The sequence below is a fragment of the Triturus cristatus genome, chromosome 7 (assembly GCF_964204655.1).
Source record: "Triturus cristatus chromosome 7, aTriCri1.1, whole genome shotgun sequence".
Lineage (NCBI taxonomy): Eukaryota > Metazoa > Chordata > Amphibia > Caudata > Salamandridae > Triturus > Triturus cristatus.
This window is the reverse complement of record NC_140590.1, coordinates 1,691,834,414-1,691,852,539: the sequence shown is the minus strand read 5'-3', so window position 1 is coordinate 1,691,852,539 and position 18,126 is coordinate 1,691,834,414. Positions and strand designations below refer to the sequence as shown.

Below are 18,126 nucleotides of genomic sequence, written 5' to 3'. Positions count from 1 at the left end.
AATTCGTGTGGATATATATATATATATAACTTTGAAATTGTGTTTTGCAGCAACGACCCACATGGGTTTGATGAACTACCAGTCCCAAGAATCTTTGCGAGCAGTTGCACCTGTGGAATATGAACTGGGGATGAACTGGCGGTTACTCGTGCGCTGCCAAACACATACTATCTGCTACTGAGGAGGGCGGTGGCCCGAAACGCGTATAGCAGGAAGAAAATAAAGGTTGCAGTTTTCAACAGACTGCCTGTGCTATGGCATTAATCCTACCTGCAAGTGCGGTCCCACCGAGGGGCAAACTCTTTCTTTCATACATAGCGGTCGGCCCGGCCGCGGGACTGCACTACTGCGAAATATTAGTGGGTCCACTACTGAGCAAAGGGATGCAGTGTTTAAGCGGAGCAGGAGGTGCTGTTTATGTGCATGGGCGCCTGATTGAACTTTGCCGTGCCTTGTGTTGAACTTTGAAATTGTGTTTTGCAGCAACGACCCACATGGGTTTGATGAACTACCAGTCCCAAGAATCTTTGCGAGCAGTTGCACCTGTGGAATATGAACTGGGGATGAACTGGCGGTTACTCGTGCGCTGCCAAACACATACTATCTGCTACTGAGGAGGGCGGTGGCCCGAAACGCGTATAGCAGGAAGAAAATAAAGGTTGCAGTTTTCAACAGACTGCCTGTGCTATGGCATTAATCCTACCTGCAAGTGCGGTCCCACCGAGGGGCAAACTCTTTCTTTCATATATATATATATATATATATATTTTCCATCAAAACATCCCATACTAATGTATCTTGCTTACTGCACCGGAGCCCACTAAGGGTGAATAAAAATGCTTTTAATCATTGAAATGGATCACAGGACCTACTATAGGTAAAATTATTGTTCTCTGGGACTACAAAGCCCAATATGCAATGCACGCACTTAGCGCAAATAAATGCCAAAATGAGAACCACCTGTGTTTCAATATGCAAATGACCTTCGAGAAAGAGGCAGGAAGCCTCGAAACGCGTCAGGTCGGTGGAAAGTATCTCGGAGCAGTAATGCACAGTTTTGTCATTGTGGTTAAACCGGAAGGTGCAGTCTGCTGGGAGTGCGCCCCTGAAAGCGGGGATGTTTTGATGGAAAAAAAAAAAAAATATATATATATATATATATATATATATACATACCACTATAATATCGACCACAAATTGTTGTAGTGGATATTTTTGTACTTGTATTATATGTATGTTAAGTTGATATTTTGATTTTTGCTAGTTCTGACAGCAATATTATAGTACCACAATATTTTCATGGTCGATATTTTGTTATCCAACCTCTCGTAAATGTTTTTTTGCTAGTAGAAACAGATATGCATCCTTTCAATTCTTTGCAAAAAATCCACATATTTGCAGTTTAAATCAATAAAATGTTGTTTTAATCTGGCATATATCTCATTTATCCAAAGCCTATGTAGAATTCAATGCTGTGTACTCCTATTTCCTCATTATGCATGAGATAATGTATTATATTTTAGAAACACTGCTCCCTAAGCTGTATATACCCATTTGACAAAACTAAATTCTGACTTGAATACATTTGTTTTTAAAATTACCATAAACTATGGCTTATTGTGATCTCTCCACATGACTGCATACAGTCTTGTATGTTCGGATGATAATTCCATACACAGGTTATGAGCGATATTCTTATCAATTAAGTTAAGGCACCTTGAATTGTCTTAAATCCAGTACCATTGATGCTGTCATACAGGTCACAGGATATATTTAAATGGCTTAATTAAGCATGCTAAGTGTTATAGGCTAAAATGCACTTGCAATAAGGCAGGCAGACAGAGTAACCTATCCGCTAAACTCTAAACGAGGCTTGGTTTAAGCCGTGCCTTTGCTTAGTGTTTATTTGTTATTTTGCTACTTTTGTTATTCCAGGTCTATTTGATTCAGAGTATAAAATGTAATGTGGGAGCGTGTACATGTAATCTTAATTTATTGTCTAATCTGTTTTGCAAATATAGAACCGGCTGTATTTTAGGGCTGATGGCTTTACGTTTCAGCATTGATTGCTCTAGTGTTATCCTGGTCTTTGTCTTTCATCCTTCGTGGTGAGGAAATATGAATTTTGTGATCAGTTATGTCCCCTATCGTAGACCCCAACGGCTCCATGTACATGCTATAAGTACATGTATGTTCCCTCCTGCTCCAGTTTTAAAGACGCAAATATATGTGCGTCCACCGTCAACATGTCCTCTTTCAGATCCGCCATGAATGGGTCAGATATTCCATTCCTAAGTATGAAAGGCCAACGACTTTATGTGGTTCACTTTCCACATTTTTACAGATTCAGGCGAGTAGGCCCGAATTCTGTCATCAAGCCTTTTCCTGCCTTCTGCCTCTGAAAGCTCCAGTCTGAGCCTGCATCTGTGTCCATGAACTTTGTCCTACTCCCTGCGCGGCTAACGGTGCCTGATCCAGCCCGTTGCCTGCCAAAAACTGTATTTCACCTTCAAGATTATCTCCTCCGCTCCTCATCCGATGCATTCCTGTCTAGTAGTTTAGGTAAACATTCCTCCAGCTACCGCGCAAAGGGCCAGGCCTCGCTGTCCTCATGCAAGTAATTCATAGCCCCGTTACCATGGAATATTCCTACCCCCTCGCATCTAGTGTAGACACTTAGACGCTTGTACACGCACTAACAGTCAGTATAGTCAGTATAGAATAAGATTCTATCCTAAGAGACCTCTCTTTTTGGATAACACAGTTCTTTAAACATAGGATATTAGATATGATTTGGGATTAGGTTGACATAACCCCAGACTTCTGTCTCCACATGTAGAGCTAAATGTCAAGTCCCCTTCACCCTCTAGTTGCCCGTCAATCACACGTCATGCGGCTGCGCGCGCATCTCTGCCAAATATTTCTGCTGACATTACAGGATTCTCTTATGGATCCACCCACTTGTGACATCATGTATGATGACGTTTATTAAATTACGCCCATGTATACGCCTCTATTAGCTACGTATGCACCTTTTATCTACACTATCAGCTGTTACGCCTCTTGCATCTGTTTTCACTGTAATGTATTTTCTATAAAACTGCCTATCTGTCAATAATATATGCCCTTCCTTCCTGAACTTTTGTGGTGATGGAATAGAATGCCTACAATTCGAATTGTATTCCTCTGTATAGGAATAAAGCCTTTTAAAACCTCTAATACCACGGATTCTGCCTCTTATATTTACTGAGTTATTCTTAATAGACTTTACCGCATAAAAAATAGTACCGGTAACGAAATATTTACCACATAAATTGGCGCCCGAACAGGGACACTTTCTCATCTCACGCGCCGGCGGTGCGTTGCAGGCCCGGTCTCCTGCCACAGCTGAACGGACAAAAACGCGTATCTGCAGGATTTCCTGTATCTCCCTCCGGCCAAGCGGGGACGACTGAGGCTGCGATCAACACCCAGACGAGGCGGTGAGAAGTGCGAAGTATCCCGACCAGAGCCTAGCTGAGAGAGCAAGATCAGAGGTATACAGAGACCCACCAGGTTCCGAAGTTCCGAAGTTCCGAGTCCAGTCGAGTCCAGTCCAGTCCAGTCCAGTTTCAGTTCCGTTCCGAGGCCTTCCGTTCCGAGCTACCCGGTGAGTACCATTACCGGGGAGGCATTTAACGTGCACATAGTCTGTGCCGGTCAAGACGGGTTTGGGTACACAAATCCGGTCTGCACTGTTTTAGCAGTGTATCTGTACTGTTTAGCAGTATATATAGTATGTTTTGCATATAAATAAGTATAAATAAGTATTATCTAGTGTCAGTATAATGTCAGTAACTAGTTTTCTATTAGTTATCATCGTTCGTAAAACTGTTAAGTGTTAAATGTGTTAAATACGTTCTATATATTGTGGTGTGAATGACTGTTCATTATTGTGTTCCTTGTATAAAGTGTGTTCTAGTAATAAGGTCTAAAAATGCCGCTCTTTTCGAAACTAAGACAGATCAAAACTAGAAAAGGTGTACTCGAAGAAGCTGTTCCCATCCCACCGAGGGACACTCCAGGGTACTTTATGTATCATAAGCATGGCCTAGATGCCGTATTATTTCTTGATTTATGGGTGGACTACACCAAAGAATTACCAGAGAGTCAGAGATGGCCCGCAGCGGGGACCTGGGATGCAGATTGCATCATGAGAGTAGAAGAAGAATTATGGAAAAAGAAAGCCAGACAGTCACAGAAAGATGCCATTGAATTATGGCGTAAAGAATCATATAGACGTACGGAAAAAGCACTCAGACAGGAAGAGAAAGATAGAGAGAATTCAAATAAAACTCGAGAAAATCTATTACTTGAGGAAGGTACCCGAGTAAAATCAGAGCAAGTAGATAGACAAAGAAACACTCTTATGAATGGTATGTATCCTCTTCTGGCCGAAGGGTTACCTAAGGCTACCCCGGAAATACCAAAAGACTTAACTCCTCCATTGCTCCCGATAAAAGCACATCCCAAAACACATCCCAAAACAGCAAAAGACGTTTTTCTTTCCTCCTATTTAGATGACGCAGCTCCCGAGTATGCTAATGCCATACCACCCACACCGCTTGCCGATGGTGTTCAACACCAAGAGCATCCTTCTGTGCCCCCGCAGCAACAAACCCCTATGCAAGTCCCGTCCGTTTCTACAGTTTTTCCCGCATCTACAATCTCTATCCTACGCCCAACGAATCCTTTTGTGCCTAGCACCTCAGAAGGTGCTAGAGGAGGTACGACAGACATGTTTGCCACACCGCCGCAAAATAAACAGACCCTTAGAGATTTAGCACTCCAACGTACACCCCAACTAGCAACATCCGACATGTTTAAAGAACAGCTTGTGGATTGTAGATACGACCCAGTACCAGGTAGACAGGATAAATTGCTCATATCATCACTACGGATAAGACGAGCTACATTATATTTAATGACTATACCAGGAATGGGTGAACACCTAGACAATATATATCGCTTTGTCCAAACAGGGCAAGGTCCAGAAAGTATTAACGAAGCTATGGAATACCAGAAAGTGGATGTCCAAAGACAACTACTACGTTTTTTCATAAATTGTGTAATTAGGAATCAAGACAGACCTGGGGCAGATCACGATACCATGCAAAGACTTGCCAAATGGGGTCAGAACATATCAGAAGAGAAACATGATAGACAGGCGTGTATAATCGCCATGTGTCGAAAGATCCGCAAGGAAGTAGAACGAATACATAAAGAAAGACGAGAAACCGACAGAGTAGAATCAGAAGAGGAGGAGGAGCAAGAATCAGAACAATTAGATACGATAGCTTATGTAGGTAGAGGAAGATCCCATAATAATACCAGAGGTTTTAACGACCCAATACGTCCAGAGTATAATAGACATTTTCCAAACCCTATGTTAAATACAAAATCCCCTGAACACCTATTCCAAGCCGCTGACAAATTACTCCGAGATCGAAGGGGGTACCACATGCTCGATTCCATGGACGAACAAGAATTAGCCAGGTCAGCAGTACAATGGGCTGACAGTCCCGGCGAATACAATGATGATGTACTTGCACACACGTTTCTGAATCTAGACCCATATGAACAACGCTTAGCTAGTATATACATGATTCAACACCTCCTTATATTATATAAAAGCCAACACTCCGATCCAGGACCCTTACCTGACATATTGACAGAACTACTCACGAATATATGGAGAGGGTCAGGTACTGATTTGATTAAAGAAATTCTAGAATCCCGAAACCAATATTTAAATTTCGTATGCCCAGAACACGTTCCAGTTCCCATCATGGGAAGAAAAATGTATCACATAGATAGACAGAATCCGTTACGCGAAGTGCACCCAATCAGAGGTGCCGGTGATAATTTTACACGCGTGTTTGTATACACGCCTATAACTAAACTGGAATTATTAGAAATGAAGAAAGTAGTACCCAGCCATGACAAGGATCCAGCAGGTTTCCACCGTGAGATAAAAGACATGTTACTCATGGGAGAGTATACCTACCCCGATATTATGAAAATATTAAAAGTCCTATTACCCGCCGGTGTTTATGAAAAACTCAAAGAAAAGGAATGGGAGGTGGGAGACCAAAAGATAGATTGGACAGCATTAGAAAACGAAGAAAAGGCCAGAGCTGCAGGAGCAGGGCTTGGGGAAAAGACTACAGCACTAGCAGGATTACTAATACAGGTACTGCCACGTTTATTAACCACGAAAAAGGAGGACTGGGGTGCAATCTCAGCCTGTAAACAAAAACCAGATGAAGACACTAGTGATTTCTATTCCCGATTTGAAAAATGTTTTAGTATAAATAGTGGCATAAAAGCCAGTAGTGAGTCATATCCACATCTGTTTGTGACAAAATTAGTTGAAAATTCTCTGCTGCAAGTCAAGAATAGAGTATTGAAATTCGAAAGTACCTGGCAAGGTAATACCCCATCACAGATGTTACAGATGTTACAATATCACAACAATAGAATTAGAGAAGAACAAGAACACGAACAAAGACGTATGAAAGATACAAAAATGAAAATGCTTGTTGCACAGTCAGTTCCAGCCGATAGTCATCAAAAGGGTGATTCCGCAGGTCCTGCGAAAGGGACATGCAACTATTGTAAACAACCAGGTCATTATATACACGATTGTCCAGTCCTGAAACATAATATTGCCACAGGTAGAACACATGAAAGACCACGTCCACCTAGACAGGATCAGAATCAACAACAAATACCTCAGCATACACAACCTAGGTTAGCTCCGCAACAATTAGCTCCACAACAGGCAGCTCCACAACAGATCGTAGCACCACCACAGGCGCAGCCTATTGCTGCAACCCAAGCAACGACACAACAGATGTATCAGTATGCACAGACAGATTATCCCGATTATCAGCGATACTCATGAGATAGCCTAGAGAGGGAAGTTGGCTTACCCCTTATTGAGGTTCCTGTAGACCAAGAGGGACCTTATGTACATAGTGAACTATTAGGGGAAGACAGAAGGTTTTTACTTGATACAGGGGCAAGCAGAACAACTATAAGACGCAGTGAAGTTCCAGGGGCACCCCTCTCAGGCTCACAGAATATTTCCCTTGGATTCTCAGGAAAACCTATAATCAATGACGTAACACAACCTCTTCCACTTACAGTCGGTCCATTGACACGTACTACAGATTTATTGCTTACTAAATCATGTCCAGAAAACTTGTTAGGCATAAAAACATTGAAAGCTCTAGGAGCCATAATATGTTGTTCTCCGGAAGGAGTACGACTATTTTTACGTGACTTTAAAGGTCACTACGTGTCCAGAGACATGGATCACCGATTGCAGAATTTACCTACACATTTATGGGCACAAGGCCCCACTGATGTTGGTTGCATGAACATTACACCATATCGAGTCACACTGAAAACAGGAATAGTACTACCACGAATGCGACAATACAAGTTACCACCAGATGCTGTAGTGGCTTTACTGCAGATCATTGACGAGCTCATTGCACACTGAGTGGTTGTCGAAACAGACTCCAATGTATGTAATTCCCCGATAATTCCGATTCTTAAAAGAACGGATCCAAAAGGTCCACCAGTATATCGATTAGTTATTGATCTGCGCGAATTAAATAAATGTATTGTACCACAATACCCTGTGGTCCCAGATATCTCTTTATTACTCACAGCTATTGACTCAGAAGCAACGTTTTTCACTGTAATTGATCTCAAGAATGCTTTCTTTAGTGTCCCAATTGATCCGGAAAGTCAATATTTGTTCGGTTTTAGTTTAAATGGACGAAGTTTTAAATTCACACGCGCACCTCAAGGATTTACAGAAAGCCCCAGCATCTATAGCCAAGCACTGAAACGAGAACTTGACAGTATACACATGCCAGTTAACACTGCCTTGCTTCAATATGTCGATGATCTGCTGATCACCGCCCGAAGCGAACCTGAATGTGAAAAAGCGTCACTGACGGTTTTAAAATTTCTGGCTGACAAGGGGCACAAGGTGTCCCCTTCTAAGCTGCAATTCTGTGTCCAGCGAGTTGTTTACCTTGGGCACTCGCTGTCCAAGGAGGGAAGGCAGCTTACACCCGACCGCATCCAGTTAATTGCTAACATGCCACCACCCAAGACACAAAAGGAGGTGCGGGCTTTTATAGGCCTCACTTCATACTGTAGGCAGTGGATCCCTCAATATGCATTTCTAGCAAAACCACTCATCCAGTTGACAACACAGGAGGCAGCCACATCGACTGTACTCCCTTGGACTCCAGAACATACACATGCTTTTGAAAGCTTAAAGAAAGCTTTATGCCAAGCACCTGTCCTAGCAACACCATGTTACAGTAAACAGTTTACACTCTTTGTTACAGAACGCGAAGGTACTGCTTTGTCAGTACTCACTCAGGAACAAGCAGGATCACACAAACCATGTGCTTATTTCTCTAGTACATTAGATCCAGTAGCTCAGGCACTCCCTGCGTGCCTGAAATCAGTGGCAGCAACAGCTTTAGCAATCAGACAAAGCGATGCCATAGTGCTAGGACATCAATTGACAGTACAAGTACCACACGCAGTAGAGGTTCTCTTGAACCGCACACAAACACAACACTTGACTATAGCGAGACTCACCGGTTACGAACTGACATTGTTTCAGCCACACATAGAAATCAGACGTTGTAATACGTTAAATCCTGCCACACTGTTACCAGTAGGCGGAACAGATCCATTGGCACATGATTGTGTCGAAGTCATTACTATCACGACGAAACCCAGACAAGACTTGACAGATATCCCTTTGTCAGATCCAGACTTGACATTGTATGTAGATGGGTCATGTATGAGAACAAGTACAGGAGAGTTAGTGGCCGCTTACGCAGTCACAACAGACACTGAAGTCATTGAAACAAATTGTATTAATACTTTGTCAGCTCAAGCAGCAGAGCTCATCGCTCTGACACAAGCCTGTATTCAAGCCAAAAATAAGAAAGTCAACATATACACAGATTCACGTTATGCATTCGGAGTCGTCCATGACTTCGGCGTACTGTGGCGAGAGAGAGGTTACTTAACTTCTCACGGTGCCCACATCCAACACGGACCCCTCATTCAAGCCCTATTAGACGCGATTCATCTACCTACTACAATATCGATTATGAAATGCAAAGCCCATACAAAGGTTACCGATATCATTTCTCAAGGTAATGACCTAGCTGATAGAACAGCTAAACAGACTGCTCAGAATCAGACTCACACAACTGACATGACAAAGACAATAGTTCCGACACCAACACATTGCATGACAGTTAAGGATCCCGCCCTTGATGTAATTGACATACAGACACATGCTACACCAGAAGAAATAAAGAAATGGACTGAATTAGGAGGGATCCAAACAGATCAAGGATGGATGACGAAGGAAAAATCTATATGGTTTCTTCCCGACTCAATGGTCCAAGTCATCATTAACACTATACATAGTCCAGCGCACCTAGGAGAAAAAGCTATGCTAGACAGTATTCAGCACATTTGGTTCAATAAACATTTACGAGCCGCAGCTAAACAAAAAGTTCGTACCTGTATGATATGTTGTCAGTTTAATCCAGGTAAAAGCATCCCCGTAGAGCAGGGTGGATTTCAAACTCCCGATCATGCTTTTGAAGTCCTACAGATGGATTATATCCAGATGGAACGATGTCGAGGATTCAAATATGTTCTCGTAGTTGTCTGTGCTCTTTCCCGTTGGACAGAAGCATACCCGGTTTCAGATTACACTGCCCCGACTACTGCCAAACAGCTAGTTCGAGAATTCTTCCCACGGTACGGTTTACCACGTGTTGTCTACTCAGATAACGGCCAGCCGTTCTCATCCGAACTAATGAAACACGTTTCCCTTCTATTAGGCTACCAATGGAAATTCCATTGTGTCCGACATCCCGAGGCAGCAGGTCTCGTGGAACGCCATAATCAAACTCTGAAAATTAGATTGTCCAAAATATGTAGAGAGAAAGGAGTCGATTGGATAGTAGCCTTACCAGTTGCGCTCTTTTACATGAGAATGGTAGCACATTCTCGAACAGGGCTATCCCCGTATGAGGTGATCTTCGGTAGACCACCAAATATGTGGGGGACGCCTATACCTCGCAAAATCACTGATGTTGACTGTAATATGCTGACAGATTACCTGGCTTCCTTGATGTCTGCACTACAATCTTGTCGTTCACAGGTATCCGCAGCTTTTCCCGACAATACTGAGGTGAAGCCCCATGACGTGGTTCCTGGGGACCTGGTGCTGGTCAGGAATTTTGACCGGAAGACCCAACTGGATCCTAGGTGGAAGTCACCGAAGTTGGTTCTACTCACCACAAGGACAGCCGTGAAAATCGAGGGAAGGAAAGGGTGGTTGCACTCAAGTCATATCAAGAAATTTTATGGACTACCATCCAGTGTAGATACTCAACCCTGTATTCCCTCACAGACAGACTCAAAGCTCCCCTTGGCTGAATTAACAAAACGAGAACTTTACAAACTAAAATTGAGGTCTAGTAAGTCAGACAATTTGATTGTTTAAGTCCTCTCCAAGGTGAATCGGTTGAATTTGTCTCTGACATGTATCCTCTAGACCGGAATAGAGAAAGAAATCATCAGATGCTGCTCAAGAAGCATGCGTATTGTAAATAATTTCGTAGTCACTGCACAGTAACATTATTAATTTTGTTTTTTCTAAGTCTTCTGATCATCATTGTCAGCATCCTATTGCACATGTATTACCCTATTCTTAAACGTGCTTACAATATAACTGCAGAACATTCTTTTAGCAAATTACCTCCGCATGAGTTGTCTTATAGATTTGCGCTGCGCAACAACACATTCATTAGTATGTTACATCATTCCCATCAAACCAGCAATGCCACAAATCGTTGGATATGTGGCCGACTCCCTCCCTATCAGAACTATAAGGGAGTTTTGCCCCTCTTTCCCTATCCGTTCACACACAATGGCTCCTGTGGAGCATGGTTTAGTTTGATTAATTCCCTAGATTCAAATTCCGCAGTTTATCAAGACAACTGGGTATGGGGAAACCTGAACTTAGTTTTGCTTAAAGTCTGCTACCCTAACAAGGAGGGACTTCCCAAAAGAACAGGAACTGATCTAGAAAATGAAGTATATGGATTAGGTAATTTTACACTTAACCTTATGATCCTGAACATTGAATCTGAAGCTACACCAATCTTGCCTGCCATGTCAGTATTCCCAGTAAAAGGGGAATTATGTATAAGAAAGAATGGCTCCATACACATGGGCCATAGTAAATGCACCACTGTAATAAAATTCAGTGATCAAGGCAAGTCTACATTCAGAGCTTCTCGCCATTCCTACTTTATATGTGGCCAGACCGCATATATACGTCTACCTTTAGATTGGGATGGTACTTGTTACATAGCATTCCTTCTACCACCTGTTTTCCTAGCTCCTCCTGATTATCATAGAAATACCCATTTAGTACACAATAGACAGCAGAGAGATCTCCCAATTGTCGATTACACTGAAACAGCATGGGAAAAATACACAGATTTCAATAAAGGTTTCTTTCCTTATATAGGTACAGTCACTAATAGTAAGCTGATACGTAGATTAACCAGAACCCTTGAAGCAGTAGTGAACGAAACTATTTCCGCCTTAGGCAATTTAACAGAAGAGCAGTCTGCTATGCGGATTGTTGTGCTTCAAAATCGTCTTGTCCTTGACGTCATCCTGGCCGATAGGGGCGGAGCTTGTAGGGTCATCGGATCAAGTTGCTGCATTTTCATACCAGAAAATTCGCCGTCAGTATATAAAGCCATAACTCGCCTTCATAAGATTGTAAGCCAGATACACCAGAGTCCAGGCACCTGGACTTGGTCCGGTTGGTTCTGGGGCGTGTTGTCAGCCTGGGGATGGAGAATCCTATCCTTCCTAGGTATTGGCTTTCTCATACTATTCAGTTGCTGCTTATGTCTACAATGTGGGCCAGCGATTTGTGGTCTGTGTGCCACCTCGTGTATCCCACATCCAAGTTTTCGTTCAAAATCCCGGAAGAAGAAAGAAGAACAAATGATGCTATATGAACAGATCGATGGATTGATGAAGATCGATATCTCCTGAGGGTCCGTAGGGGACAAGGAGGGAATGAGGAAATATGAATTTTGTGATCAGTTATGTCCCCTATCGTAGACCCCAACGGCTCCATGTACATGCTATAAGTACATGTATGTTCCCTCCTGCTCCAGTTTTAAAGACGCAAATATATGTGCGTCCACCGTCAACATGTCCTCTTTCAGATCCGCCATGAATGGGTCAGATATTCCATTCCTAAGTATGAAAGGCCAACGACTTTATGTGGTTCACTTTCCACATTTTTACAGAATCAGGCGAGTAGGCCCGAATTCTGTCATCAAGCCTTTTCCTGCCTTCTGCCTCTGAAAGCTCCAGTCTGAGCCTGCATCTGTGTCCATGAACTTTGTCCTACTCCCTGCGCGGCTAACGGTGCCTGATCCAGCCCGTTGCCTGCCAAAAACTGTATTTCACCTTCAAGATTATCTCCTCCGCTCCTCATCCGATGCATTCCTGTCTAGTAGTTTAGGTAAACATTCCTCCAGCTACCGCGCAAAGGGCCAGGCCTCGCTGTCCTCATGCAAGTAATTCATAGCCCCGTTACCATGGAATATTCCTACCCCCTCGCATCTAGTGTAGACACTTAGACGCTTGTACACGCACTAACAGTCAGTATAGTCAGTATAGAATAAGATTCTATCCTAAGAGACCTCTCTTTTTGGATAACACAGTTCTTTAAACATAGGATATTAGATATGATTTGGGATTAGGTTGACATAACCCCAGACTTCTGTCTCCACATGTAGAGCTAAATGTCAAGTCCCCTTCACCCTCTAGTTGCACGTCAATCACACGTCATGCGGCTGCGCGCGCATCTCTGCCAAATATTTCTGCTGACATTACAGGATTCTCTTATGGATCCACCCACTTGTGACATCATGTATGATGACGTTTATTAAATTACGCCCATGTATACGCCTCTATTAGCTACGTATGCACCTTTTATCTACACTATCAGCTGTTACGCCTCTTGCATCTGTTTTCACTGTAATGTATTTTCTATAAAACTGCCTATCTGTCAATAATATATGCCCTTCCTTCCTGAACTTTTGTGGTGATGGAATAGAATGCCTACAATTCGAATTGTATTCCTCTGTATAGGAATAAAGCCTTTTAAAACCTCTAATACCACGGATTCTGCCTCTTATATTTACTGAGTTATTCTTAATAGACTTTACCGCATAAAAAATAGTACCGGTAACGAAATATTTACCACAGTGGTTGCAGCTGCCATCTTAGTCCCCCAGTATTGTATTGTAGATAAGAGTATGTGTTTTATCACCTTTCTGTTGTGTTTCTTTCTTCCTAGTGTTACCTCCTTCTTTCACTTCTGATTCTGTCTCTGTCTTAAATATTAAGGTGCCGATTCGGATCCTGGAGAAACCGGGTACGAACCGTCGGTCGGAGTGTTTTCTCCGTCCGACTCGTACCCGGGGAAAAAACATTACAAACATGCAAGTACGATTCGCACGGAAACGCCATTTCCGTACGAACCGTAAAAAACACCGACCGACGAAAATATCCATACAAATGTGATCCGGGAAACCACCGACGTGACGTCGGGACGCATTCAGGCAGCGTTTCACGAACCAGGAAGTACGATTCGAACCGACAGCAGTCCGGACGGCAATATTTTTACGGCACCCAAAAAGTGCCGGAAAAGCTAAGTACGCCGCGATGCCAGCGGAAAAGGGGGCCCGGTACGCGCCGTACCCCCCCCTGCCCCCGTATGTACGCGCCAAACCCCCAGCCCCCCCGTGTAAGTACGGACCGTACCCCCACCCGTGTATGTACGGACCGTACCCCCAGCCCCCCCGTGTAAGTACAAACCGTACGCCCACCCGTGTATGTACGGACCGTACCCCCACCCGTGTATGTGCTACGTGCTGGGGGTCCGCTCCGTACATACACAGGTGGGGGTACGGTCCGTACATACACGGGGGGGCTGGGGGTACGGTTCGTACATACACGGGGGGCTGGGGGTACGGTCCGTACATACACAGGGGCTGGGGGTTCAGCGCGTACATACGGGGGCTGGGGGTTCGGCGCTTACATACGGGGGCTGGAGGTTCGGCGCGTACATGCGGGGGCTGGGGGAGTGTTCGGGGCATACATGCGGGGGCTGGGGGGGTGTTCGGGGCGTACATGCGGGGGCTGGGTTGGTGTTCGGGGCGTACATGCGGGGGCTGGGGGGTGTTCGGGGCGTACATGCGGGGGCTGGGGGGGTGTTCGGGGCGTACATACGGGGGCAGGGGGGTACGGCACGTATGCGGGCACATGTCTCCATGGTTGCTATGGGAGTTCGGGCCGTACGGTGTTTTTTCCATGCAGTTGTAACATCGGACGTCCGGGACGGATCGTACTTGCGCGCTCGGACTTGAGTTTTCACATTTGTACGTAAAATCGTCCGGGGACGTGTCCGACACGTTTTCCGACCCGAGGATGTGTGGGGGAATTTTCCCAATATGATTCGTATGGACTTTTTCCCATACGAATCGTACTTGCCAGTTTGTACGGTACTTGTACGATTTGTACGGAAAAAAATCCGGATACGATTCGTACGGGGAAATTTTTTCCAGGATCCGAATCGGCACCTAACTGTCCTGTCTAAATAAATACATGTTCTTTTGTCTTTGACTTTTCTATATCATGATGTTCACCCCTTTTTTGACCCTTTTTTACCCATGTGTGTCTTATATCCTTACTGAGCTCACTGTTCTCTTTCCTTTTGACCTCACTGTGTCCTGGTCTATTTATGTCCTCAACTTCTTTTTCCCAAGTATGTGCCCATACTTTCCCATATCAGCTGTGCTGTCTGTGTCCTTTTGACCTTCATGTGGCCTGACTTATTTGTGTCTTTTCTGGCTTCTGACATTGCAGTATAGGACAGCAAGATAACTCAGTTAGTAAAACGCTCACCACTGGCATCTCTCATAACTTGTAGCTTATGTTCGAATACTGACTAGGGCAACACAGCAGTCCATCACTGTGAGTACCCTTGAATAGGTTCAAATTACAATGTGTTAGGGCATGAGTGCAGTATAAAATACTATTAAAAAAAATATGTTTTTTATCATCATACCACAATGCCTCTTCTCTTCTGTGCTTTCAGCAACATCTTGGGTTGATACCCAGTGCCAGACTTGTCCAAAAGGGACTTTTTCAAACATCACAGACACCAGCTCTCCCTGCCAGAACCACACACGGTAAGTGCTCAACGTGACCCTAGAATCCATTGATTCCTCAGTCTCATGGTCAGTCTCATTTCCCGGCCTCTGGACCATTGTTGGAAGTTTTCTGAGGCAAACCAGGGATGGTGAGAATCCAAACAAGCCCTGAACTGTGTACGTGTGGGAATTATAGACTACATACCAGACTGTAAAATGAAACAGCGCTGTACAATGAGAACTGAGGGTTAAAAGGTAGGAGACTTTAGCAAGAAAAAGAGTGGCTACAAGTGAGAAGCGGATTCCAGAGGATCTGGGAGTGCAGCCGGTGGTCGCTCAGGATGTTTCAGAGTATGGGAAGATGCTGTCCAAAGAAAGTGTCTTCATTTGCTTGGAGCCAAAGGTGTGAGCTTGCCAGATGTGGACTGGAATTAGAGATAATATATTTGGAGCCTAGCAGGAGAAGGCTTGCTATCTTGCTTTTTCCTTCTAGCATCTCTTGGTTTCCAGTCTTCTGCTGCTATGGGAACTGTAGGTAGCAGTTAATATTCTCATCCTGGATGGAAGGTAATGTGGAATCTTCGTAAAGGATGCAGCACATCTTGAAGGTCACAATGTTCCTTCAGACAAACAAGCCGGGGCCCCTGATTCAGATCAATGGTTGATAGAAATTTTTCAGGTTCCAGCTGATTCCACATAGCATAAATCGTGGAGATTGTTTATGCATGTAGGTAATTCAATGCAGTTGTTTTATTTGAAATCTTCATCGATTTTAGGAACATGTCATTTTGTGAGCAAATATTATAATTTCTGAGAAAAATGTGAGCATTTTGGTAGCACATACTCATTTTAAAGAAAAATAATTCATGCATTAAAGTCCCGTATTACGTAATTAAACGTAAGGATATTTCAGAGACAACTGAGGGCTAACTTTAGAATTTTTGATATAACAATGCTAACTTCTCTATATCAGTTTTCATTGCAATCTGTGGTTTATTGTTGTTTGCTAATGAACACTTGTCATTCAAAATTGATAAAGTTCTCAGACCAGTTATAAAGGCTTGGGCCTTTCTCATTCTCTTAAAAAGTATGGCCAGGTGTTTGATTACATTTTCCCCACTCAAAGCTGTAGCTTGCTGTAGCACATCACTAAGGGGCCGATTCCGATCCTGGAAAAACGCTGTACAAATCGTGGTATGGAGCGTTTTAGCCATACAACTCGTACTTGTAAGGATTCCCCTACAACCTAGGAAGTACGATCCATACAAATAGACGCTCTCCATACAAATTGTAAAAAAGACCATACAACTCGTATATACGAGCGATTCCGATTCGGATTGCCCTGTACGCGACGTTCACATGTATTCCCGGCAGCAGTTTACAACCCGTCAAGTACGATTCGTACAAACGGCACTCCGTACGGCTCTTTTTTTACAGGAGCCAAAAAGTGCCGGGAAAACATTGTACGCCCCAAAAACAGTACAAGACGGACCCCCCATGTACGCGTCATACACTCCATGAATACAGGGGTATGGTGCGTATGTACGGAGCGTACCGATGACACGGAAAGTGGGGTACGGTGCGTATATACGTGCTGAAGGGGTACTGGTCATGTACGCACCATACAAGCACCGTACCCCAAAATCGCTTGTGTACGCACCGTACCCCAAAAGTGCGTATGTACGGTGTGAACCCCAAAATCGCGTATGTACGGTGCGTACATGCGCCATGTTGGGGTACGCTCCATACACACGCCTCGCATGTGGGGGACCCCTGTACGCCTCATACCCCTATACGACCCGTACTCCGGTACGAGTCGTACCCCCAGAACGAGTCATACCAGGGTACGAGGCGTATAGGGGTTTGCTTCGTAGCCTGGTACGAGTCGTTCTCCGTATACAGGCCATTTTCCATACAAATCACATGCTGACAACCCGGTACGAATCGTACTTGACGGGTTGTACAGCCTTTTTACAAATTGTATGGTCTTTTTTACAAGTCCGTGTCGTGCAGCTTTTCCCGATCCGATTTGTACGGATCGGGCCGATCTGTATGTATTTTTCCCGTACGAATCGTACTACACGGGTTGGAAGGGACTTGTACGATTTGTAAGGAAAAAAATACGGATCCGATTTGTATGTAAAATAAAAGTCCAGGATCAGAATCAGCCCCCTTAGTGTTTCTATTTGAGATTGGCAATATTTTTGATTAATATCAGGTAATATTGTACCCTCACCTCTTCCACAGATTGCTGATTGTCTATCAAATCAATTGACTTGATTTGTCATACAGCATGGTGTTGCGGGAGTCTGTGGCAAACTTTTCTCCCTGGCATTGAACTTGGTTGATAGCCCTACATTGATTGCGTAAATATAAGGGAGTTCTGGGCCAAGCATATTAATGAATTCTCATGGATTTACATTGTGTTGGTACGGGAACTTGGTTCCCTGGTAATCTCATTAGTGATGGCCTAGAATTGGCTGTGCTAAATTTCGTACTGGTATTAAAAGAAGCTCTCAGCCTCTTGAATCACTGATTTCCTCAAGTTTTGAGTTCTAGATGCTACAAGTGATTGATTTCTGTGGGATAGCTCTTGAAGTACTTCTTGTGTCCTGATGATGACCTAACAATTTGTAAAGGGTTGAAACGCCATTGACGTACCTCTGGCAAACTAGGAAAAACATTAATTGTGTTATGTTACTGTTGTAATATGGAAAAACCTTATCGAATTATAAACCCTTTGCCATTGTGACAATTTTTCTGT

At 43.7% G+C, this 18,126-nt stretch overlaps 1 protein-coding gene across 1 annotated transcript in view; it reads left to right on the top strand.

Annotated features, from left to right (window-relative positions):
- The window catches only part of LOC146812772 (uncharacterized), a 159,637-nt gene that overhangs the window by 62,704 nt on the left and 78,807 nt on the right, over nucleotides 1-18,126 (top strand). Inside the window, exon 4 of the mRNA XM_085619883.1 lies at nucleotides 15,308-15,401. Within this exon, the coding sequence (XP_085476009.1) occupies nucleotides 15,308-15,401 (94 nt within the window). The remainder of the gene's footprint in view (nucleotides 1-15,307; nucleotides 15,402-18,126) is intronic.